This window comes from Gymnoscopelus microlampas (assembly GCF_963454915.1).
Source record: "Gymnoscopelus microlampas genome assembly, chromosome: 2".
NCBI classification, from domain to species: Eukaryota; Metazoa; Chordata; class Actinopteri; order Myctophiformes; family Myctophidae; genus Gymnoscopelus; species Gymnoscopelus microlampas.
In genome coordinates this window covers 24,825,416-24,848,929 of record NC_139939.1, presented here as the reverse complement: position 1 = coordinate 24,848,929, position 23,514 = coordinate 24,825,416, and the positions used below count along the sequence as shown (strand labels likewise).

Below are 23,514 nucleotides of genomic sequence, written 5' to 3'. Positions count from 1 at the left end.
AATAGCATATACAAGCTCTCAATGCCTTAAGGTTAATTTAATGGGTATGGTGCACATTTTCCAGCATGTGTGTGTTTTTACATGTGTGCACGTACATAGGGGGACTGTGCAAGTTGTATATTAGTGGAAACTCTTTTGCTTATAAATGTCTCATAGTGTTGGTATGCTGTACATTATACAGGTTGTTTACTGATAAACTCCAAGGGTATGGCTCTGATCGTGTGGAGTGAAAGCAAGTGAAATTAACGATGACTGCTATAAATGGCAGAATGTCCTCTGTCTGGCTAAGAATAGCACAGATAAACCAGATATGTCCCAGAAACCTGAATCAGTTGGCAAGCCTACTGTTGTCCAGTATCCAACACCAAGATATAGATTAACTAGGTAATACCACTACAGTATATCACACATCACTCATTTGAGTTTTAGAGCTCTGTTTTCCAAACAGTGGGTCGGGACCCATGTTTGGGTCGCGGACCAATTTTTATGGGTCGCAAGTAAATATCCCCTTTTTTCGTTTCCTACATAAAAAAATATATAGGCCTATATATATATATATATAGGCCTATAAATATATATATATATATATATATATATATATATATATATATATATATATATATGTCACGCTAGACGTTCGGGCCGCGTCTGGCGTGATGTCAGATTACGTCACACTGGCTACATACATACATACTGACAACCGACATGGCGCAGGATTCAAATTGTATATATATATATATATATATATATATATATATATATATATATATATATATATATATATATATATATATATATATATATATATATATATTTTTTTTTTTTTTTATCAAAAGATTTCAGAAGTAGTGAAAATAGCAGATCCACAAGCTCGCAACGTGGTGCGAAGCGACGCATTGTGAGCTTGTAGATCTGCTATTTTCACTTGTTTGGGTTCTGGGTAAATTTCTCTTTTGGGTCTTGAGCTTAACATTTTGGGAACCACTGTTTTAGAGTATTGAAAAACTATGTAATCATATTTTTCATATATTATATAAATATTTAACCACACTTTGTCAGCCCAATTGAGGCTATTGTATCATTGATTATCTTGATTATACTATATTGCCTACATCCATGTTTTATGTAAGACAGATAAATAGATGGCAAATGACAGATTTTAAATATTTTCAATGGGAGCTACTGTACTTGTGCAGATTTTTCTGTCCTCAATTTCACACAGTATGTCTGGATCCAGCACCTGTCTGATTTGGTTTTGTCTTTCCTGATTACACTAACCAACATCTCCTCGAACCTCCCCTCTTTGTTCTCCCTCCAGCCCTGTCTAAAGGGAACAAGCCTGTGCACACCATCTTGCTGAACCCTCATGTGCATTTGATTGGGGAGAATGCAGCATGTATTGCTTACATCAGGTTGACCCAGTACATGGACGGCAGTGGCATGCCTCGTACCATGCAGTCCGAGGAGACCCGGGTCTGGCACCGCCGTGATGGCAAGTGGCAGAACATACACTTCCATCGTTCTGGCTCGCCCAGCGTCCCCTCCCAGTAAGAGACACACAAAGCAGAAAATTTAGATTAGATTATTCACTACATAAATGATGTATATACATTTTCACTGTATGACACTGCAGTATGTTTGCATTTATATGTTTCCGTTCTTTGCAGTTAATGGAATATGAAGATTCTATTGAAAACTCCCATCAACAGATATCTTAAGAAGAGCAGTCAACTAGCCAACCCCTGACTGTTCTCTGACCCCAACCTCAGACCCTTCTGCAAGGACATGACATCACACAGGACAAAAGTATTAATACATTCTACTGTTATGACATTTTATTAATGGACATCATTCGAACCACCACTGGGTGGCAGCACTCCATATTTGGACATTATCAAAAGAGCATATTGATGACATTTCTTTTTCTTTTTCTTCTGTTTTTTAAAGCTGTTTTGGTATGCATTTTAAATATAGAGATGTTTAAAATCTACTACTGTAACCTCTCCTGAAAATTAGTTCTGTATTTTTATGTGTATTTATGTGTGTGCAATATGAAACATTTGAAAGATCAGAATGTTAAAATTGAGCTTGCTTTAGTTCTGGTGATGTATATATACATTGTGATTGTTGATAAAAAAAAAAGCCAATACAAACATTGAAATTGCTATTCTTGCTACAGTATCAGAGGAATTAAGAGTTTACGTAAATTCAGTTTATGAGCTACATTTATGTTTGTTATGAGATAAGTCATATTGTTTGAATCGTCAGATTTCAACACAATACTAATTTAATTGTAAAGAAAAGCAGATCAGCTTACATTTTGAGATATGTTTGCCTTTATATCATTGAAATAAGAAATAAGAGAATGTAGCATATATGTAATATATGAAAAATCAAGACTATTGTGTAGTGCATGGGGGGATTATTGTGAGTAAGACCATATGAAACTATAATACCTTATGTTTGATTTGTGAATCACTGACTTGTTTGTTGCATTTGTTAATGTTGTGCATCGGTCTCGTCTCCAATGTTTCCAGTGTCCTCCAGTATCATGGAACTGTCTTAAGAACAATAACAGAATTATGGTAAATATTCAGTATAAATATAAAGACTTCATATCTAAGAAGAGGACAAATCAGCTCCTGGTTGTCAAAGCACCCCTTTACATTTTGTAAAAAGACAATGAGAAGAAAAAAGGTTCATTTTCATAATGTTTGTATTTGTATCTTATGGCTGTATGTAGGATTTCTGTTGTCATTTTATTCTTCTCATTATTAATGTTTCTTTTTTTTGTGCCAGTAATACAGAGAAGAAATGCAGCAAAGGCATGTGCAGAAGGTTAGCCTGTACCTTCATTCATGATTTATACTTTGTCGTATGACTGCGCAGTGCACCAAAAATAAACAATCTGCTATTTTTGGCGCCCAACACTTTTGTACGACAGAATATAAATTAAGCATTAGGTGTCTGTCTGGTGGTTTGGCCAACAGGTCTGGAACCTGCCTTTGGTAGAAAACCTTTGCAATCAGACCAGAAGTAATGGAAAGTGAAGAGGACAGGAGAGTGGATAAGTGAGGTGATTGAAACAGAGTAATAATGATGTGTGGAGATGTCTTCCTGGAGGATCAGTGTTATACAAGTCTGTGATCTTCTCTCCACTACAGAACAATGCCAGTGTTTCCTTCATCGTTGCTGTTCTCCTTTCATTTGGTTTCCCTCTTCATTTATAGGGGACACTATGATAAACAAATGTTTTTTGTTTTTTTGACAAAACGTATGATGTCAATGCAATGCACCACTTGTTACATGGTGTGTATAAATTGTTGCCAGCACGGCAATAGATGGGTAAACATGTTTAAGAAATAAATCAATCGTTCTAAAAGGTGTGATAAGATATGTTTATGATCTGTTAATAATATGTTACGCTAGGCGATTTGTAAACCTAACAGTAAAAGTTATGATTGGTTGTGTTATTGTTCAGCTATTACATGCTAAGTAGTGAAGCATCTAAAATAGTGAAATAGAACAAATATTTAAATAAAATGGTAGGAAACATAATGAGTAAAATATATATATTTAAACAAATATCATTTGTAACAAATAAAACAACAGTGAGAACTTCATCAAAGTATAAATGGAATGATGATTTAAAAATCAGTGATTCCAGGGGAAAATGGACATGGTGTGTAGAAGTCAGTCAGCTTTGGAATAGCCTATGAACAATGCCATCGGTTGTTGATGAGGCAAATCTGTATCAGCGAAGAGAGTTCACTGAGGAGGAGGTCAATAAAATAGAGACAGAGATTGAAGACTTCGATAATTAGCTTACTGGCATAATGATTTTATTCTATAAACATTTTGTTTTTTTCTTTAAACAAAATATTCCTAAATATTGCTGAATACTCATGCCAGAAATATAGGGAAGAGAAGCCCATATTAACTCAAAAGAGTAGACAGATAATGGAATGGAACCTATATGGTGTCGTGGAACAATAGGAGATGGGGTACAGTGTACAGTCACAATGCACACAGATAGTAGCAAGTAGTGGAATATTTGACCACTTAAACCCTAGCATCCATATTGGGGAAAGCTTTAGCTGAAAATAGCAGATCGACAAGCTCACTTGTTAGCTTGTCAACACACACGCACGCACGCACGCACGCACACGCACACGCACGCACGCACGCACGCACGCACGCACGCACGCACGCACGCACGCACGCACGCACACACACACACACACACACACACACACACACACACACACACACACACACACACACACACACACACACACACACACACTCCGGTGCAATAGGTGGCGGTATGCAGCTAAAAGCAATAGTTGGTTCTAATCTGGCTCTAGGATTGCCATGTCCGCTTATTATAAGCGACTTTAGGGGTTTAGGCTTGTTTTTCTGTAAACGTTGCTTGTAAATAATGCTAGTTTTTGGGATTGTTTCTAAAGTGTAGTTGCTTATTTGGGCTTGCTTCACAATGCTGTTTAAAGCAGTGGTTCTTAAACTGAAATGCTATACACACTCCACAGACCCCCCCATCTGAAAATATGTTGTGCCAGGAACCCCCGGCCCGTACCAGATTTGCGTTGTTAAAATGTTTTTTAAAAAATGTTCCAAAATTACCCCTCTTTTTTTCTCCCAATGTAATTTTTTTCCTTGCCGTAGCCTAGTCACTTCTTTTGGGTTTGTGGTTGGTTGCTTATTTCTCTCACAGAATCTGGCAACACTGAATGGCGCGGCGTTGTGATATATTTCAATCGTTCCGTGGGCTGAGCAGTAAAATATGTCCCGAAACGAAGTGTGTGCTTGCTATTTACCGTAGAAGAGTGCTATTTACTTGTAGTTTGCTGCTGAATCCCAGAGCATTCTATTGGAGAGTTACATGTAACTCTGAACTCTCGTTAATATGGCTCTGCTGAGACAACAACAAACGTACCGAATTAATATGGCTCTGCGGAGACGAAAACGAAGTTACCGACTTATTATGGCTCTGCTGAGACCACAACAACGGTACCGACGTCTGGGGCGCTTCGCAAAGCGGTAAAGGCTACATTAATTTGTTTCTACAAACACAGACCGGCGGCAATACATCCTAAATCGCCTGAAATTAATTAAGTTTAAGGGAATGATTTGCCACTAGCTTAGCACTAGCTCCAATCGGAACCTCTCCCTCCACTTTATAGCTCTCGGAGGCGTGACTCCATAGGCTAAACCAGTTGTGCATGATTGGCCAATACGCTTGTGCAAGGACGCGCTGTGATTGGCCAGTAGCCACTTTGAGTGACAGTTGGGGCAAACGCTCTCACCAAAACATTATATACTATTCTGTCCCTATCGGTACACAACTCGAACGGCGCTGAGTCGACTAGCAGACCATTGGCCGGTCGACGCGGGCACTCGCGCCTGGAGGCGCTCGGGCGCGTCTCCTCGGCCTCAAGGTCTGCTGAGTCGGCGCGCCTCCGTCATGGTCCAAAACTATACTTTATCGGCGAAAAAAGAGTCCGCGGTTGTTTGAAAAGGGCACTTCCGCGTTGACCACAGAAGGGGGCGTGTTTATAGCACAACTGGTTTAGACTTTGTAATGTCGCCTCTCGGAGCTACATAGCGCAGGGAGAGGTTCTAAATGGGGCTAGATTAGCACTATCCCAAACTTAGTGGGTAGTCTTGTTGTTGTGTGTTACCTTAACGATAGCACAATAGTTTCAGTGTTCTATGTGGTGCTAGCCTATATTTTGTCATCCTGGGTAGCCCGTAGCCCCGTTTGAACCTCACTCCACGACGATAGCGCGTGTAAATTTAAGCAAAACCGACGGGGTTTGAAACATCGTCTACATCGCTTATTTAGTCAGCCTGTGCATGTTTTCCCGAATTGGGAGCAGTACTGGCACCTGCCGTGGGGGTTCTTCCGTGTTGAATGGGAAAACATGGCACAGGCTGACTAAATAAGCGATTTAAACGTTTTTTCAACCCCGTCGGTTAAATTTTACTTTCCGGCGAAATTGCAAACATCTGTAGGTGATCTTCACTGCATTTATTTTGGACGGACTCTACCTCTGCCGGGACCCGTGACAGCGGGACCTCATCTCGGAGCTATCGTGGAGAGTGAGGTTCCAAACGGGGCTAGTTAGCGGGAGGTTACAAGTTGCAGGGGGATATGATATCCCAATTGTCTTGCAAATCCTTAGTTCTTGAGGTGTGTCTACAACAGCAGTGCTATACATCTCCTAGAACGATAGTTTAACCAGTAACCTGTAAGCTGATTGTATGACATTCTGTATAGTAGTGTGTATATCTGTCTGTCTCTTATATGTCATCATGATTTGTGTGCATGGGGATCTCATCTTAAACAAGCTCGGTGCATAAATGAGTCTCCCAGTTTAGTAGACCTTGTATTGTGAATTTGTACTTCCATGTACTGATGTTCTCATGTCTTACTAAATAAAGTACATCAATCAATCAATCAATCAATCAATAAATAACAAGCACTACACAATGGGAGAATCCATTTTTACAATGCCTCTGTTTTACATTGACACGTTTGATCCCGTGCTTAAAATTGAATGGATACAGTGTATATTGTTTGTTTCTGATTTATGATGCAGATAAATGATGTAATTTTGGTTTTCATTTGAACTGCTGCAGATCCACTAAACAACGGCCAAGAATGTTAGAAGAAGCCAAGGAGCTGGGGAGGCGCTTCTGCTGTGCAGTAGAACAGGAACTAGATGAAAGGGAAGAATATTGGTATCTAGAAGAAGACGAAAGAAAGTGTATGGCGGAATTGTTCTATGAGGAGTGTAGTTACAAAACATCTCGTCTTATTGATGGAGAGGATAATTTGTATAAATGTGAGCTACTACTGGATCTATACTCCTATTTGAAAGAGGAGCTTCCCTCAGCTCTTCCAGAATTAGAATCAGTTTTCCAGTCTGTTCATGGAGTCTGGACCATATTCCTCTCAGATAGAAAGACTTCCCACCTCCTAGAGGTGCTGAAACTGCAAGACGAGAAGAAAGCAGTAGAGCTGTTGGATGTCCCAGTTAAAGAGAGCGAAGTGAGGATCTTTGTTCAGTGCCTGCCCTACATCTCACAGCTCAGGTAAAGTAAATGTATTTTCTTTCAATATAACATTTTGTATATAAAAGTTCAACTGTATTGTGAAACGTGATCTCCGTATGATACCAATGTGTGTAAACATTTTCAGATTGTTTAATTCTCCACTGACTGATGGATACAGTATCCATCTTTCTTTTGTTCTGTTTATAAAGCAGAGTTTATTATGATTTTTTTTATTTGAACTGTTACAGGTTCTCTAAGCGACAGCCAGGAATGTTGGAACAACCCAAGTTCCTGCGGATGCTCATCTGTGCAGCAGCGGAACGGGAAGAAGAAACTGGAGAGAAGATTCTGGAATTGTTGTCATCTGTGTGTAATTACAAAACATTCCTCCGTATGCACAAGGACGATAATTACTACAAATCTGAGCTACTCCTGGATCTGTACTCAAAGTTGAAGGACTATGAGACGCAAACGGGCAGAAGTGTTCTCCCAGCACTACAACCACTCTATCAGTCAGTTCCTGCAGCCTGGTCCATATACCTCTCAGACAGAAAGACCTCCATCCTCCTAGAGGTGCTGAAACTTCAACAGGAGAAGAAGCCACTAAAGCTGTTGGACGTCACAGATGAAGAGAGTGAAGTGAGGATCTTTGTTCAGTGCCTGCCCTACATCTCAAAGCTCAGGTACAGTATATGTTTTCTTTCAGTATTTGTCTACATCTCTTGTAAAAGTTGCTTACCTTTTTCTAAAGATAATGGGGTATAATTAAAGCACTTGCATTTATTATGAACGAGGTTCAAGGGTCTGAAAATTCCCAATACATTTCTGAAACGATTCTGAAAAGATTAGTAGGTACGTTCACCTCAGGAATTTTGGAAATATGGACAATTTTAATATAAAATCATACCTTTAAAAAAAGACTTATGAAAGGTTTTAGGTTAAGTATATGCCCATTTAAAAGGTACATTTTGCTGATATTAAACCTATTTTCTGTGCCACATTATACAGTGTTATTGTTCTCGCATAAGAACAACGGAATTCAAGTTGAACATAGGCAGAGTTTGCCTTCAATTGAATTGTAGACATGCACAGCATTCAGCAGTGCACTCTTCCATCACATGTATATTGTACAGATAATTATCTAGCATCCCATTAAACAGGAATTCAGTAAAATGGCATCTACATGAACAGTATATTCTGATGATGCAGATTGCAGAGCTGGTTTTAATTTTGGTCTTAATTTGAATTTTTGCAGTTTCTCTAATCAACGGCCAGGAATGTTGGAACAACCCAAGTTCCTGCAAAAGCTCATCTGTGAAGCAGCAGAACGGGAAGAAGAAACGGGAGAGAAGATTCTGGAATTGTTGTCTTCTGTGTTTAATTACAAAACATTCCTCCGTATGGACAGGGACGATAATTTCATCAAATCTGAGCTACTACTGGATCTGTATTCACAGTTGAAGGACTATGAGACTCGAACAGGCAGAGGTGTTCTTCCAGCGGTGCAACCACTCTATCAGTCAGTTCCTGTATGGTCCATATGGCTCTCAGATAGAAAGACCTCCATCCTCCTAGAGGTGCTGAAACTTCAACAGGACAAGAAACCAGTACAGCTGATGGACGTCACAGATGAAGAGAGTGAAGTGAGGATCTTTGTGCAGTGCCTGCCCTACATCTCAAAGCTCAGGTACAGTAAATATGTTTTCTTTCAATAATTGTCTTCATATAAAAGTTCAGCTGTATTGTGAAATATGATATCTGCTCATTTATGTTGTTAAGCATGATGAATCACTGGTTAGTTTAACATCACAGTGTTGTTCTTTTCCTATGACAATGTTTACCCTTGCAGTAGTCTGCAAAGTACAGAGAAAAAACATTAGCATACATATTTAGTCGGAACATTTTCACATTGTTTGATTTTCCATTGACTCTTGCCTAAAATCTGATGGATAAAGTATCCATCATTCTTTGCTTTGTTTATAAAGCAGAGTTTATTATGTAACTTTCATTTGAACTGTTAAAGGTTCCCTAAGCATTGGCCAGGAATGTTGAAACAACCCAAGTTCCTGCAAAAGCTCATCTGTGAAGCAGCGGAACGGGAAGAAGAAACAGGAGAGAAGATTCTGGAATTGTTGTCTTCTGTGTGTAATTACAAAACATTCCTCCTTATGCACAAGGACGATAATTTCATCAAATCTGAGCTACTTCTGGATCTGTACTCTGATATGAAGGACTATGAGACTCAAACGGGCAGAAGTGTTCTTCCAGCACTAAAACCACTCTACCAGTCAGTTCCTGCAGCCTGGTCCATATGGCTCTCAGCGAGAAAGACCTCCATCCTCCTAGAGGTGCTGAAACTTCAGCAGGAGAAGAAACCAGTAGAGCTTTTGGATGTCACAGATGAAGAGGGTGAAGTGAGGATCTTCCTTCAGTGCCTGCCCTACATCTCAAAGCTCAGGTACAGTAAATGTGTTTTTTTCAGTATTTTTCTACGTCTTATAAAAGCTCAGTTGTATACCTTTTTCTAAAGATAACGAGGTATGATTAATGCACTTGCATTAATAATGAATAAGGTTTGCAAAGGGTCTGAAAATACCCAATAGTTTTCAGAAAGATTTATGAAAAGATTGGTAGGGAATTTCCCCTAATATAAAAAAAAGTGTAATTTTTTTTAAATAGTGAACTTATTTGGGGGGGTTCGCATTAGTCTTAAAGGACAACTAACTTCACCCATTTTTGTTCAACCTATCTTCATATAATAAGTCCTCAGTCACTAATGCTCATGATAATATGGCACCATTTTTGTCTACTCAGTCTGTGTCTCAGAGGATGGGGAATCCAAGCTAATAGAAACTGCAGGCTTTCTATTCCTGGAAAGTTAGCATGCTATAATGGAAGCCATTGTTCTCGTTAATAATAAAATAAAATAAAAAAACCTGCCTAACGATTTAGTCTCTGGTAGGCAGGTTTCTGAAATGTTCACAGCCCTCCTATGAGACAAAGACGGAGTACCATTTGATCAGGAGCTTTAGTGAGGACCAATTATATGAAAATGGGTGAAGTCATCCTTTAAGACATATTTTGGGTTAAATGTATGCACATTTAAAAGGGAAACGTTGCTGATCTTCAACCATTTTTTTTGTCACAGTGTTATTGTTTTCACATGAGAACAAAGGAATTCAGGTTGAAAATCGGCATGATTTTCTGATGATGCAGAGCTGGTTTTAATTTTGTGTTTAATTTGAACTGTTGCAGTTTCTCTAATCAACGCCCGGGAATGGCAGAACAACCCAAGTTCCTGCAGAAGCTCATCTGTGAAGCAGCAGCACAGGAAGAAGAAACGGGAGAGAAGATTCTGGAATTGTTCTCTTCTGTGTTTAATTATGAAACATTCCTTCTTATGGACAGGGACTGTCTTTTCTATAAATGTGAGCTAATGCTGGATCTATACTCTGATATGAAGGACTATGAGACTCAAACGGGCAGAAGTGTTCTCCCAGCACTAAAACCACTCTATCAGTCAGTTCCTGCAGCCTGGTCCATATGGCTCTCAGCGAGAAAGACCTCCATCCTCCTAGAGGTGCTGAAACTTCAGCAGGAGAAGAAACCAGTAGAGCTTTTGGATGTCACAGATGAAGAGGGGGAAGTGAGGATCTTCCTTCAGTGCCTGCCCTACATCTCAAAGCTCAGGTACAGTAAATGTGTTTTCTTTCAGTATTTTTCTACGTCTTATAAAAGCTCAGTTGTATACCTTTTTCTAAAGATAACGAGGTATGATTAATGCACTTGCATTAATAATAATAAGGTTTGCAAAGGGTCTGAAAATACCCAATAGTTTTCAGAAAGATTTCTGAAAAGATTGGTAGGGAATTTCCCCTAATATAAAAAAAAGTGTAATTTTTTAAAAATAGTGAACTTATTTGGGGGGTTCGCATTAGTCTTAAAGGACAACTAACTTCACCCATTTTTGTTCAACCCATCTTCATATAATAAGTCCTCAGTCACTAATGCTCATGATAATATGGCACCATTTTTGTCTACTCAGTCTGTGTCTCAGAGGATGGGGAATCCAAGCTAATAGAAACGGCAGGCTTTCTATTCCTGGAAAGTTAGCATGCTATAATGGAAGCCATTGTTCTCGTTAATAATAGAATAAAATAAAAAAACCTGCCTAACGATTTAGTCTCTGGTAGGCAGGTTTCTGAAATGTTCACAGCCCTCCTATGAGACAAAGACGGAGTACCATTTGATCAGGAGCTTTAGTGAGGACCAATTATATGAAAATGGGTGAAGTCATCCTTTAAGACATATTTTGGGTTAAATGTATGCACATTTAAAAGGGAAACGTTGCTGATCTTCAACCATTTTTTTGTCACAGTGTTATTGTTTTCACATGAGAACAAAGAAATTCAGGTTGAAAATCGGCATGATTTTCTGATGATGCAGAGCTGGTTTTAATTTTGTGTTTAATTTGAACTGTTGCAGTTTCTCTCATCAACGCCCGGGAATGGCAGAACAACCCAAGTTCCTGCGGAAGCTCATCTGTGAAGCAGCAGCACAGGAAGAAGAAACGGGAGAGAAGATTCTGGAATTGTTCTCTTCTGTGTTTAATTATGAAACATTCCTTCTTATGGACAGGGAGTCTCATTTCTATAAATGTGAGCTAATGCTGGATCTATACTCTGATATGAAGGACTATGAGACTCAAACGAGCAGAAGTGTTCTTCCAGTACTAAAACCACTCTATCAGTCAGTTCCTGCAGTCTGGTCCATATACCTCTCAGATGTAAAGACCTCCATCCTCCTAGAGGTGCTGAAACTTCAGAAGGAGAAGAAACCAGTAGAGCTTTTGGATGTCACAGATGAAGAGGGTGAAGTGAGGATCTTCCTTCAGTGCCTGCCCTACATCTCACAGCTCAGGTACAGTAAATGTGTTTTCTTTTAGTATTTTCTTTTAAATACAAAAGCTCAGCCGTATACCTTTTTCTAAAGATAATGAGGTATGATTAATGCACTTGCATTAATCATGAACTAGGTTTGCAACTAGGTTTGCAAAGGATCTGAAAAGTCCTAGTGCATTTCTGAAAAGTTCGGTAGAGAAGTTCATCTCAATAATGTTTTAAATGTGAACACTTTAAATATAAGATCATATCTTCAATAGTGAACTTACTGGGGGGGGGGGGGGGGGGTGGAGATTCACATAAAAAAACAATAATATGGCATGTTTTTGCTTAAATGTATGTCCATTTAAAGGGAAACTGATAATTCAACCTAATTTATCGTCGCATTATATTAATCTCTATGCAATGCATTCAGCAAAGCACTCTTCCATCACATGTATTGTACAACTGATTTCATAGGATCCCATTATATTAGCACTGGGTGGACTTTTTGGTTTCTGCAAAACACCCGCCTAGCGCTTGGGGCCAGACCGGTCTGCAGAAGATGCATGATAATGTGAATTCACGTGACCGGGATGGTTTCCAGGCTGCCATCCTACTATCCTACTATAATTCTAGTAACCTCTGTGCGTGCGTTTGTAGTGGTGGTGGTGAAGCTACCCGGTTCTCCTCACTGGCTGGACCAATTGCTCTGATTTTGCACACAGCCATTGACCATTACCATTTGAACACAACTGTGAAGCCCGTTTTTCCATTTCATCAAATCTCAGCTTCTTATTAGCGTTTTTGTGTCAACACCAACATTGGCCCTAAAGCGCTTACAATCGGCGGACATGGCAACACCGACGCCGACGCTACACCATAGACCCTGCCCACTCTCTGCTGCGGAAAGTAAACACTCCAGATTTGTTTCCCCACACACGATGCACATTAGCTCCATAAAGAACGGTTCTATGTCGTTCTCTTCCAGGATCGGGCGAACGTCCGCCAAGGCTCCGCTGTTTACCCTTTTGTATACATCGTATCCCAAAACTAATGGTAGATTCTAAACCGCACGGATGTTTAAGGTTTGGTCGGCTGCATAATATTTTAGGTCGCCAGCGAAAGTACCCGTTTAAATCGCTTATTTAGTCAGCCTGTGGCCATGTTTCCCATTGGAGCCAAACCGGGAGACACCCGGATCTAAAAGTGAGCGTGTGTGCGTCAAAAACTCTGCTGTGTTTCGTGTGTGTGTATGTGTGTGTGTGTGTGTGTGTGTGTGTGTGTGTGTGTGTGTGTGTGTGTGTGTGTGTGTGTGTGTGTTTGCGACGACGGGGGGCACGGGGGGGAGTAGCATCGTGCCTCCGTGTTGTGTGTGTGTGTGTGTGTGGCTGGGGGCTGGGGGGGGGAGATGATCGCCCGTGTGTGTTCGCGACAGGCCACGGGCCGCATGGATGTACCGTGGTGTGTGTGTGTGTGTGTGTGTACGCCATTCTCCGTGCTGTGTGTGTGGGTGGGGGGGAGATGAATCTGATCGCACCACAATTGCAACTTGCGTCCGCGGCCGTGTATGCGTGGACACGCACGTGCGCATGCACGTTAGGGAGCCACGTGTCACAATGTACTTTATTTGTACTTCATACACACACACGCGACGCCCGTGTGTGTGTTCGCGACGGGAGGATGTACCGTGGTGTGTGTGTGTGTGTGTGTCTGTGTCTGTGTTTGTGCGCGCTCCCGACGGGGGACGGCTCCGCCTGTTATATGCGCGGGTGTTTGTGTTCTGTGCCTCCACGACGGGATGTGCGTGTGTGTGTACACACGAATACACCATTGGTTCTCAAAGTGGGGTCCAGAGTTCCAGGGGGTCCCCAGCTAAATGATAGATTAGGCACCAAATGGACCCTTATGGGTCTGTCACTCTGAGAGTGTACAAATGGAACCAAATGGACTCTAAGGGGTCCATTTGGTTCCATTTGTACACTCTCAGAGTTAAATAAACATAGACTTTACTATATAAATTGGGGTCCAAGACATAGAAATGCCATTACATGGGGGTCCATAGCCCTAATGCATGTCAAACTGGGGGTCCTTGAAATTAAAATGGTTAAGATTCACTGCTACAGCCGTAAAAAAAGACGTCTCTTATGGGGGTCCCTGGCATATCTATCAAATGGGGGTCCGCGGGCTAACAAGTGTCAATTTGGGGGTCCTTGACATAAAAACGTTGGAGAACCACTGCACTACACAGTACACACTCACTTTCGATCCCTGATCAACTGTCTGTTCTCATTCTCCGTGCTGATATATATATATATATATATATACGCCCGTGGGGAGGGGTGACGCAACGCGACCCACGGGGGGGAGGAGGACGGGAAGCCACGACGGGGAGGAGGGGGGGAAGCCATGACGGGGAAGCCACGACGGGATGCGCGCGGGGGAGAAACCGCGCGACAGGACGTGCATTAACCCCAACTTTGCAACTACTTTCACCTGCGCCTTTCACCGGGTATGGTCTAGTTATATAGGAATTCATTTAAATTGAAATCCTCTCTATGAACAGTGCTTTCTGATGATGCACAGATAATTATGTAATTTGGGTTTTTAATTTTAACTGTTCCAGTTTTACTGATGAATGGCCGGGAATGGCAGAACAAGCCACGTTCCTAGGGAAGCTCATCTGTAAAGCAGCCGAACAGGAAGAAGAAACGGGAGAAAAGATTCTAGAATTGCTCTCTTCTGTGTGTAATAACGAAACATTCCTCCTTATGCACAAGGACGATAATGGCTATAAATCTAAGCTACTGCTGGACCTGTACTTGTATATGAAGGACTATGAGACTCAAACAGGCAGAAGCGTTCTTCCAGCACTGCAACCACTCTACCAGGCAGTTCCTGCAGTCTGGTCCATATACCTCTCAGATGGAATGACCTCCCTCCTCCTAGAGGTGCTGAAATTACAACAAGAGAAGAAACCAGTAGAGCTGTTGGACTTCTCAAATGAAGAGAGTGAAGTGAGGACCTTCTTTCAGTGCCTGCCCTACACCTCACAGCTCAGGTACAGTAGAAGTGTTTTCTGTCAGTGAATATTTTCTACATATAGGTATAGATGACCCCCAGTTTGATATCCATTAGGCCACGGACCTAAAGGCAGAGAATACACACTTGACTCCCTTTTGTGACTTTTATTAAGGCATCCAATCAAGTTATGTTTTGAGCCCAATGCTCTTTTACAGACTGAATAAGATGGGCAGAGACACCATCTTAACCACGATTAAACATCACTATTGATTGACCGTAGAAGCTAAGTATAAGCATGTTAAAACAAACCCAAAAACAAACATGTTTCTACTCTGGTCCAAAAGAAATGAGAAACTGAAAATACTATTTTGTGATACAGTTGAAGAGCCTTGCAGACAGAGGTCCTGCAGCCTACATGGATGATTAAAGCTTTTATTTTCTTTCAAAGAAAATAATTGTATTTGCTATTTTGCGTGTGTTCTTTGGTATGTGTGTTTTGAAAGGCAGCAACTAGAAACCAAGACATTTTGTAAGGAAGATGTAATAAAACCTTTAATTTACACATTTATACATCCATAGTGTTGTGGAACTATAGTGTGTTGCCCTGTTAGGGCAACCACACTAATAAATGTATGCGTAATTTCAATTCTCCAATTGCTTTGGTTCTCAAAATGGGATCCAGGGATCCATAGGGATCTTTGATTGGGTTCCAGGGGGTCCCCACCTAAATATTGATTTTTAGGAATCAATGGACTATTACAGATCTGTAACTCAGACTGTACAAATAGAACCAAATGTGACCTTGCGGGTGCATTTGGTTACATTTTCATACTTTCAGAGTTAAAATACCACTATACAGTGTAGATTCTGTCCCAGAGATGAGTCACATCAAATGGTTGATCCGTGGCCTCCGTGGCTTTAAGTTTTTCATAGACGCTGAGATGTCCACATGGACGTTTAAAAAGATATAATTGTATTTGTTTAAAAATCAATTTGTATGTATGATTTCACTGAGGTCTGGACACACCGTTCTCATTAGGCGCTGACCACATAACCTGCACTGATCTATTTATAATAATAAAACCTGTTAATAGTTACATCCCTTAGCTCATTGTTCTGCATTTCTTCTCCAGATCCAGCAAATCCGTTCTTCTCCGGCTCCTAACGATGGTCTCTGGGGGCAGTGAGACGGACAGAGTGATGCGAGCAGGGTCCCTGGGTAGAGCCCTGGGTGGAGAGCTGGATCTCAGTAAGACCAGACTAAACCTGAAGGCCTGTAAACGATTGGCCCTGGTTCTGAAACACTGTGAGGGACTGACAGAACTGAACCTCAGTCACTGTCAACTCACTGACCAGCAACTAGGGATTCTGATCCCCCACCTGCACAAAGCACAAGTCCTGGAGTGAGTAGTCTTGTAGAATGGACTTGTGTGTGTGTGTGTGTGTGTGTGTGTGTGTGTGGTAGGGGTGTGCCGATATATCGTCCCGCGATATATCGCGATACGTTTTCGTGGCGATATGTATCGTTTTGGAAAAATATCGTTTTTTACAATCATAATAATCAGGCATGCAAACAGCCCGAGGTGAAAAGGTTGACAACATGTTGTTGTTTTTTCGGGTCAGGTGTCACACTATTGCCAGGGGTGCACATAACTGGTGCGCAGGTGCGCATGCGCACCCAAAATTAAAAATGAGCACCACATCAGACGACGCGAGCTGTTTAGAGGCACTCGTCACCGATGATGAACGCACCGCGATGGTGCAAAATATGCCGTGAACGTCTCAATCTGGCGGATAAAAGCAGCGCAGCACAGGGCACCAACCTTGGGGGCTTCACCAAACGATGTGAGAGAAAAAAAAACGGCGAAAATCGGCGGAATTTGCAAGCAGAGCGTCCTCTTTTTTTTTTTCCTCGCGCACCCCCCCCGTTGACAAAACGCGACGGGACCATTTATTTGTTGCGCACCAAGTCACATCCCCAGGTGCTCTTCTGAGTACTAGACCTAAAAAGTTATGTGCACCCCTGACTATTGCCCTATTTGGATTCAAAACGGCTATTGTAGCTGAAAAGCTACAAGTTTGCATGTCTGAATAATGCTAATCTCTCAAGAACAGATTCCGACCTGCGGTGGAATCTGTCGGAGCGGTTCGTCCTAACCAGTGCGCATTGGATACAAGTGGGCGTGCCTTCAGATCAGGAAGTGGGCCGCGCTTTACCCAATCAAATGTAGTGGGCGGGATTCACGTGTCCATCCACCATGATCCACCCTCCCCCCCTCGAAACTAGCCGAAACTAATTTAACAATAGCGTCCTCGGAGCGGACAAAACCACGGAAAGATATTCACATTTTAAATTACTCTTTCATCATAGAAACAAGTGGGCTTATAACATCCATGTTCTCTGGGAGAAGTGGTGTTAGTGTTCCGTGTAGAAATATTGTTAGTGGGAATGAAAACATGGTCGCACCAACCGGAAGTGATGCGCTATAGGCAGACATGAAACCGGTGTTTCCCTGCGCTCTAGTCTAACATTATACTCCTGCCAGACTCCACAGAATATCAGAAAAGCAGAGGTCGCTGTTTTTCATTTTCTGTGGGGTCTGGCTACGCGAGACTAGAATAATGCAAAAACAGAATTATTTGTTTGCATTTCCTTTTGTTTCTCCCCCATATATTTTCATAATAAAAAAAAGTGCGTATCGTATCGTATCGTTTGGTGAAATTAGTGTATCGGCACACCCCTAGTGTGTGGATGTGCCCGTGTAGACATTTTAGGAACTAATCTATTCTTTTGTCCTTTCTCTTCCTTGTGGTGTTGTAGTCTAAGTCACAATAAACTCACAGACGCTGTAACTGACAGATTACTCCAGCTGCTCTCCACCAATACCTGCATTAAAACTGCACGGTGAGTGTGATAATGTAGAATACTTGTGTTTGAATGTGTGCATTATTAACACCTGATAACTTACAGTATCAGGTGTGTAGAGAAACCAACCATCAGCCTTGTTTACTCCACACATCATATTGTACATGATAAAAGTATCATTTTCCATCCTTTGATTTCTTTTCAGACTCTTGAACAATTGCTTCATGGACACAGCCCCCTTCATGAAAGACAAGCGCTTTGAAATAAACAAGAATGTGGACAATGGGAAAAAGAGGCGAAAAGAGCAAAAACACAAAAAAAACAAAAGAATGAAAAGATAAATAACTATGTTGGCACTCTGAACTATAGTTCATACACCCGCTACACACCACTTTACTGAAGATTCACAGTTACATTTTATTTTGTACATGCCATGGATATCCTAATCTACGGCAGGTCACACAGCTGTATCTAAAATCATTAGTTACAAATGCCGGTTCTAGAGTCTTATCAGGAGGCTGTCGTACATTTAAAGCTGCATTGTGCGATCTTTTTGGACAATAGACCTGAAAATACTATACAATTTTCCTTTGAAACGTCATGTCCACATGCTATTCATCCACAGTGTTCTTCTTTGCCTTCTTTCCTAAAGCATGTTGACAAAAGCCGAACAGACTCTTAAGCTCCTAAGGCTTCACACTCTGATATCTGAAACACCTTTTACATTTGCATTTCTGAATGACAATTCCCTAAAATAAACACAAATCTTACAGATGAATGCATTGTTTTTTTATGCTCCACTTTTATCATATTTGGTGAACTGAATGAATTCTACTAGAAGCAGTTTCTCTTTGGTGTATTTCTGAATGAAAAATATTCCAGATGACTGCATTGTTTTATGCTCTTATATTTTCTTGTGAACATATTTAAAATTTGGATTCATACCAGTCATTGTCACTCCATAAGTATTGATGCATGCACAAAAGAAAAGCAGATGTAATTTCTGAGTTGCAAAATAGGCATATAAGCTACATCTTTGAAATTCTTCTGGAGGTACATAGTAGATTTGATATGTAGCCTAGGTAATGGATGACAGTTGATGAATGCCTTAATGACTTTTCAGGTTTTAATTTATGTACTAGAAAACAAACCGCTGCCCTTCAGTTTGCAAGTTCGATCTGCAGCACAGTACCAGCTGAAGACCGTAATTAATCATCCCAGGCAGCTGTGAGTCATGATAATTCTTGGCCATCATGTCTCATTCTGACAGCAACAGTCCTACCAAGAATAGCGCTGAGTAGATGAGGAGGAGGTAGAGCAAGGGTCTGGGAACCAGAAGCTTCCCATTTTGATCCGTGGCTCCATCTGTCATTACGTCGAAGGGGAGGCATGCGTTAATCCGACAGACCTTTTCTCCGACTATGTGGCATCCGCGTGCGGTTAGGGTGTGGGTTTGGTTCGGGTTTAGTATTGGAAACGTCGGAGCGCTGCGCTGTCGGAGGAATGCGCTGTGTCGAAGTGTCCTTGAGCAAGATACCTTACCACATGAATCTTAGCATCCCAATTCGATTGTACATCAGCTAGTTTTGGCAAAACAAAACAGTGTTGAGGGCAAAAAGGAAGGGGCCTATTATAGACCCTTTGGGGACTCCAGTCAACTGTGAACTGAACCCCTTAATGCTCCCTACAAGCAGGCCAAAGGTCAAGGTCACTGTAACCTCACATTCGTGCCATTCTTATGAATATTGTCGCAGGCAGAAACCTTGTGTATCAATTTTTCAACTTTTTTGTCGTAAATTAATGTCCTACTTCATGCAAATGTGCTGCCCAAAAGTAGTGAAAATAGCAGTTCTACAAGATCACAACGACGCACTGTGAGCTTGTAGAACGGCTATTTTCACTATTTAATTTTTTTTTTTTTAAATGATAATGAATAGTTGAACGGTTTTGGACCTACAATGTTTCCACCAGACAGTGATGATATAGCACAAGAATTCCTGGAGGGAATTTCATTACACTTGTCATAAAAGTTCTGTTTGGACTTCCGGGAAGATGGCGGAGAGAGGAGCAGCTTAGTTAGTTAGCTCTCTAAAGTCGGTTAAAATAACACGGCAGAAACATAACCAAAATGAGGAAAAAATGAATAAAAAGTGAATACTACTTAAAGAAGATGACGTAGAAACATTTTAAGAACCACAAAAGAGGATTAAAGGATCGGACTCATCGACGACGACGGAGGGGAAAGAAGGGGAGAAGACGCGGAGGAAAAAAACATGGACGAGGAAATCAAGGAAACACTGCGGGTGGGACTCGATATGACGGCAGAATTAAAATCTTTCAAACAAGAAATGCAGCGAGAATTAACTTTGCTTAAAGAAGAAATAAAGAAAGAAATGAAGGAAGAAATTACTAACTTTCGCATGGAGGTAGACCGCCAGGCGCAAAGGCACGACGGAGAAATAGCGACGCTGAAGGCGGATATACACGAGTCCCAAACACGCATTTCAGAGGTAGAAGAATGGAGAACAGGAGCGGACGGAGCCTTGATGGTAATGGTGGACCATGTGGACATTTTACAAGCTAAATTACTGGAGCTCGAGACAAGGGCCAGACGCAACAACGTGAGGGTCTTTAATTTGAAAGAGGAGACTGAAGGTGAATCGGTAATGAAGTATATGGATCAATTATTTCATTCCGAGCTGATTCTACCCGAAGGAACCCAACTTCAATTACAGAGGGGACATAGAGCTCTCACACAGAAGCCGAATGACCCGTCTGCTTCTCCCAGGTCCATTGTGCTGAACTTCCTACAATTTGAGATGAAAGAAATGATATTGAGAAAGGCCTGGGAGGCGAACATCCAAGTGGAAGGCAAGCGTCTGGGATTCGACCATGACTACCCCCCCGAAATCGTCCGTATGAGAAGAGATTACCTCCCAGCAAAAAAAGTGCTAAAAGATAAAGGAATCCGTTTCAATAGGGTGCAGTACGTTAGTCCGACAGCGCATTCCTCCGACAGCGCAGCGCTCCGACGTTTCCAATACTAAACCCGAACCAAACCCGCACCCTAACCCTAACCGCACGCGGATGCCACATAGTCGGAGAAAAGGTCTGTCGGATTAACGCATGCCTCCCGTTTCAATACACCTTTCACAAAGATGAAGATCCACTGGCCGGAGGGGACGAGGACCTACAACAGCGCGGAGGAAGTCACCCAGGTCTTGAGGGAGAGGGGCTTCATGGAGAGTGAGCCGACCGGGGATTCAAGCGCAGATTCGCCGATGGAGGAGGAGGGACGCGCCGAGCCGACAGCGGAGGAGGCGAGTCGAGCGGACACGGCGGCAGCAGAGGCGGAGAGGAGTCCGGGAGCGAGTCATGGATCCGCGGAGTGGAAGAGAGTGGAACGGACGAGAGGTGCAAAGAATCGAGCTACGGAAAGGTTGAAAAGTTTTAAAAGAAATTAAGGAATGTTTTTTTTTGCTGGAAACAAGAGGTAAACACTGAGTTGAAGTGACTGTGGGGGATGGGGGAAAGAAAAGGAAAAATGGCGAGGGAAGATAAAATAATTAAGGGGGGAAAATGATAAAAATTTGACGTAATATTAATACAATATATAGAATATTAACCCACCCTTACAGTAAGATTGGCTGGTTAATGGGCAAATACAACTCAATGTGGGGACTTTGTTACAATTGTGGTTTTGATGAAAACGGAATGGTTTTTGTTCTGTATTTTGTTTTGATGGGATAATGCATACCGACTAAGAGGTTTCTTATTAAGAGGAGGATGGCTAGGCACTGGGGAAGCCCAAGGGTTGGGTCTAGTACTAGTATGCCTAGGGAGGGGCCCCCGTTCAAGACGGGGCTTACCCTGTTATGAGGGTTTAGGGGTCACGGAGGTTTTACCCCGTGTTTGGAAGTTGTGTTATGTGTTTTTCGTTTTTTATCTTATATGTATGGAGCTGACAACTGGATGTAAACATAATGGAATGAATATACAAGGGTTACATGTATCAAGAAGAGATATGAGGTATTATGATGACTGATGTGGTTGGGATATTGTCACTGAATGTGAATGGTCTAGAGGAGATGGGACTGATAGACATATGGAGATACCTTCACCCTTTAGTAATTGATTTTACCCACTACTCTGCAGCCCATAAAGTACATTCAAGATTAGATCAGTTCTTTATAAACACAGATGAAAGTCATAGAGTTACGGAATGCGAGATTGGAGGGGCGGATGTGTCAGACCATGCAGTGTCTTTGAAAATGAGACTGAATAACAGGAGACGTCAAACAATCTGGAGACTTAATTTGGGAATGTTAAACAATGAGAAAATAAGGGAGGAGATTAAAGTTGAGTTACTAAGATATATAGAAGAAAATGATAATGGAGAGGTGGATCCTACAGTAGTCCTTGATTGCATGAAATCAGTACTTCGTGGAAAATTGATAGTGCAATCAGTAATAGTTAAAAAGGCGAAATTAGAAATCTACAGGAAAAACAATGATAAATTGAGGGAACTAGAACAGGAATATCAGAAAACAAAGAAGGAGGCGGTGTACAAACTAATACAAGAATTGAAAACAAAAATAAAAGAGACACAACTTGACGAGATTGAAAGAAATAACAGGTTCCTTAAACAGAACTATTATCAAGCAGGATCAAGGGCCACCAAACTATTGGCTAAGCGAATACGCAAACAACAGGTATTGAGTAACATATGCCAAATTAGAGACCCTCGGACAGATGAACTGACATGTGTTCCTGAACAAATAGAGAGAATATTCAGAAACTACTATGAGGATTTATATGCACAACCCAAGGAAGGAGAGGAAGGGGAAATGAGAGCATATTTGGAACAGCTGGACCTGCCTTCAATTGGGAAAATACAAAATGATAAATTAACAGCAAGCATAACAATGGAGGAGGTAATGGAGGCAATCAGCTCATTTAAGAATAACAAAGCACCCGGGAGTGACGGTTTTCCTGCAGAATTCTACAAAATGTATAGGGAAGAGCTTGCACCTCTTTTATTAGCTTCTTTTAACTGGACATTGGAAAAACACAAAATCCCAACATCATGGTCAGAGGCAATAATTACAGTTCTACCAAAAGAGGGGAGAGATAAGGAACAATGTAGCAGCTATAGACCGATATCCATTTTAAATGTAGATTATAAAATGTATACAAAAAATGTGTCCAAAAGATTGGCTGATCTCATGACAGACCTGATCGATGAAGATCAGACTGGGTTTATTAGGGGTCGCCAGACCCATGACAGTATCAGAAGAGCTATACACATTGTAGATGAGGTACAAAGGACAAAAACAAGTACACTAATAGTTAGCATTGATGCTGCTCAAGCGTATGATCGGGTCTCTTGGGGGTTCTTATATGCGGTGCTGACAAGATTTGGGTTTAGCAAAGAGGCGGTACAAAGCATGAGATCACTATACCAACAGCCCTCAGCGAGAATCAAAATTAATGGAAGTTTATCTGAAAAAATATATCTACAGCGCTCAGCACGCCAAGAATGTTGCCTCTCTCCGGCGCTGTTCCATTTTTTCATAGAACCCCTGGCACAGGCCATTAGACAAGATGTGGGTATCCATGGAGTTGAGGTCCAGGGCAGAGAGCATCGTATAGGGCTTTTTGCCG

The 23,514-nt window shown here is 41.4% G+C and overlaps 2 protein-coding genes across 7 annotated transcripts in view; both read left to right on the top strand.

Annotated features, from left to right (window-relative positions):
* Positions 1-3,376, top strand: part of camk2d2 (calcium/calmodulin-dependent protein kinase (CaM kinase) II delta 2) — a 41,891-nt gene extending 38,515 nt beyond the window's left edge. For all 3 annotated transcript variants that reach the window (XM_084074062.1, XM_084074061.1, XM_084074063.1), the window contains 2 exons: positions 1,319-1,547; positions 1,668-3,376. In XM_084074062.1, the coding sequence (XP_083930188.1) occupies positions 1,319-1,547; positions 1,668-1,671 (233 nt within the window). In that variant the 3' untranslated portion in view covers positions 1,672-3,376. The remainder of the gene's footprint in view (positions 1-1,318; positions 1,548-1,667) is intronic.
* Positions 3,377-4,774: 1,398 nt separating this feature from the next.
* On the top strand, positions 4,775-18,597 carry LOC311037119 (uncharacterized protein). 4 transcript variants are annotated; one of them, XM_084046205.1, is made up of 12 exons: positions 4,775-4,953; positions 4,993-5,061; positions 6,664-7,119; positions 7,329-7,763; positions 8,336-8,767; positions 9,104-9,538; positions 10,336-10,770; positions 11,566-12,000; positions 14,587-15,021; positions 16,118-16,387; positions 17,806-17,889; positions 18,056-18,597. In XM_084046205.1, the coding sequence occupies exons 1-12, from the start codon at positions 4,928-4,930 to the stop codon at positions 18,189-18,191; spliced, it is 3,648 nt and encodes a 1,215-aa protein (XP_083902331.1). In that variant the 5' UTR covers positions 4,775-4,927; the 3' UTR covers positions 18,192-18,597. The 4 variants fall into 4 exon arrangements, with proteins under 4 accessions (XP_083902331.1, XP_083902330.1, XP_083902333.1 ...); XM_084046204.1 differs by having other exon boundaries at positions 4,775-5,061; XM_084046207.1 differs by lacking the exon at positions 14,587-15,021 and having other exon boundaries at positions 4,775-5,061.
* The last annotated feature ends 4,917 nt before the right edge of the window (positions 18,598-23,514 follow it).

Bases quoted from the DNA above. Each gene is read 5' to 3' on its own strand.
- LOC311037119 (XM_084046204.1), top strand. From the start codon at position 4,928: ATGGCTCTGCTGAGACAACAACAAACGTACCGAATTAATATGGCTCTG. The intron at 8,768-9,103 runs GTACAGTAAATA...GAACTGTTAAAG, and splicing joins CCCTACATCTCAAAGCTCAG to GTTCCCTAAGCATTGGCCAG. The intron at 12,001-14,586 runs GTACAGTAAATG...TAACTGTTCCAG, and splicing joins CCCTACATCTCACAGCTCAG to TTTTACTGATGAATGGCCGG.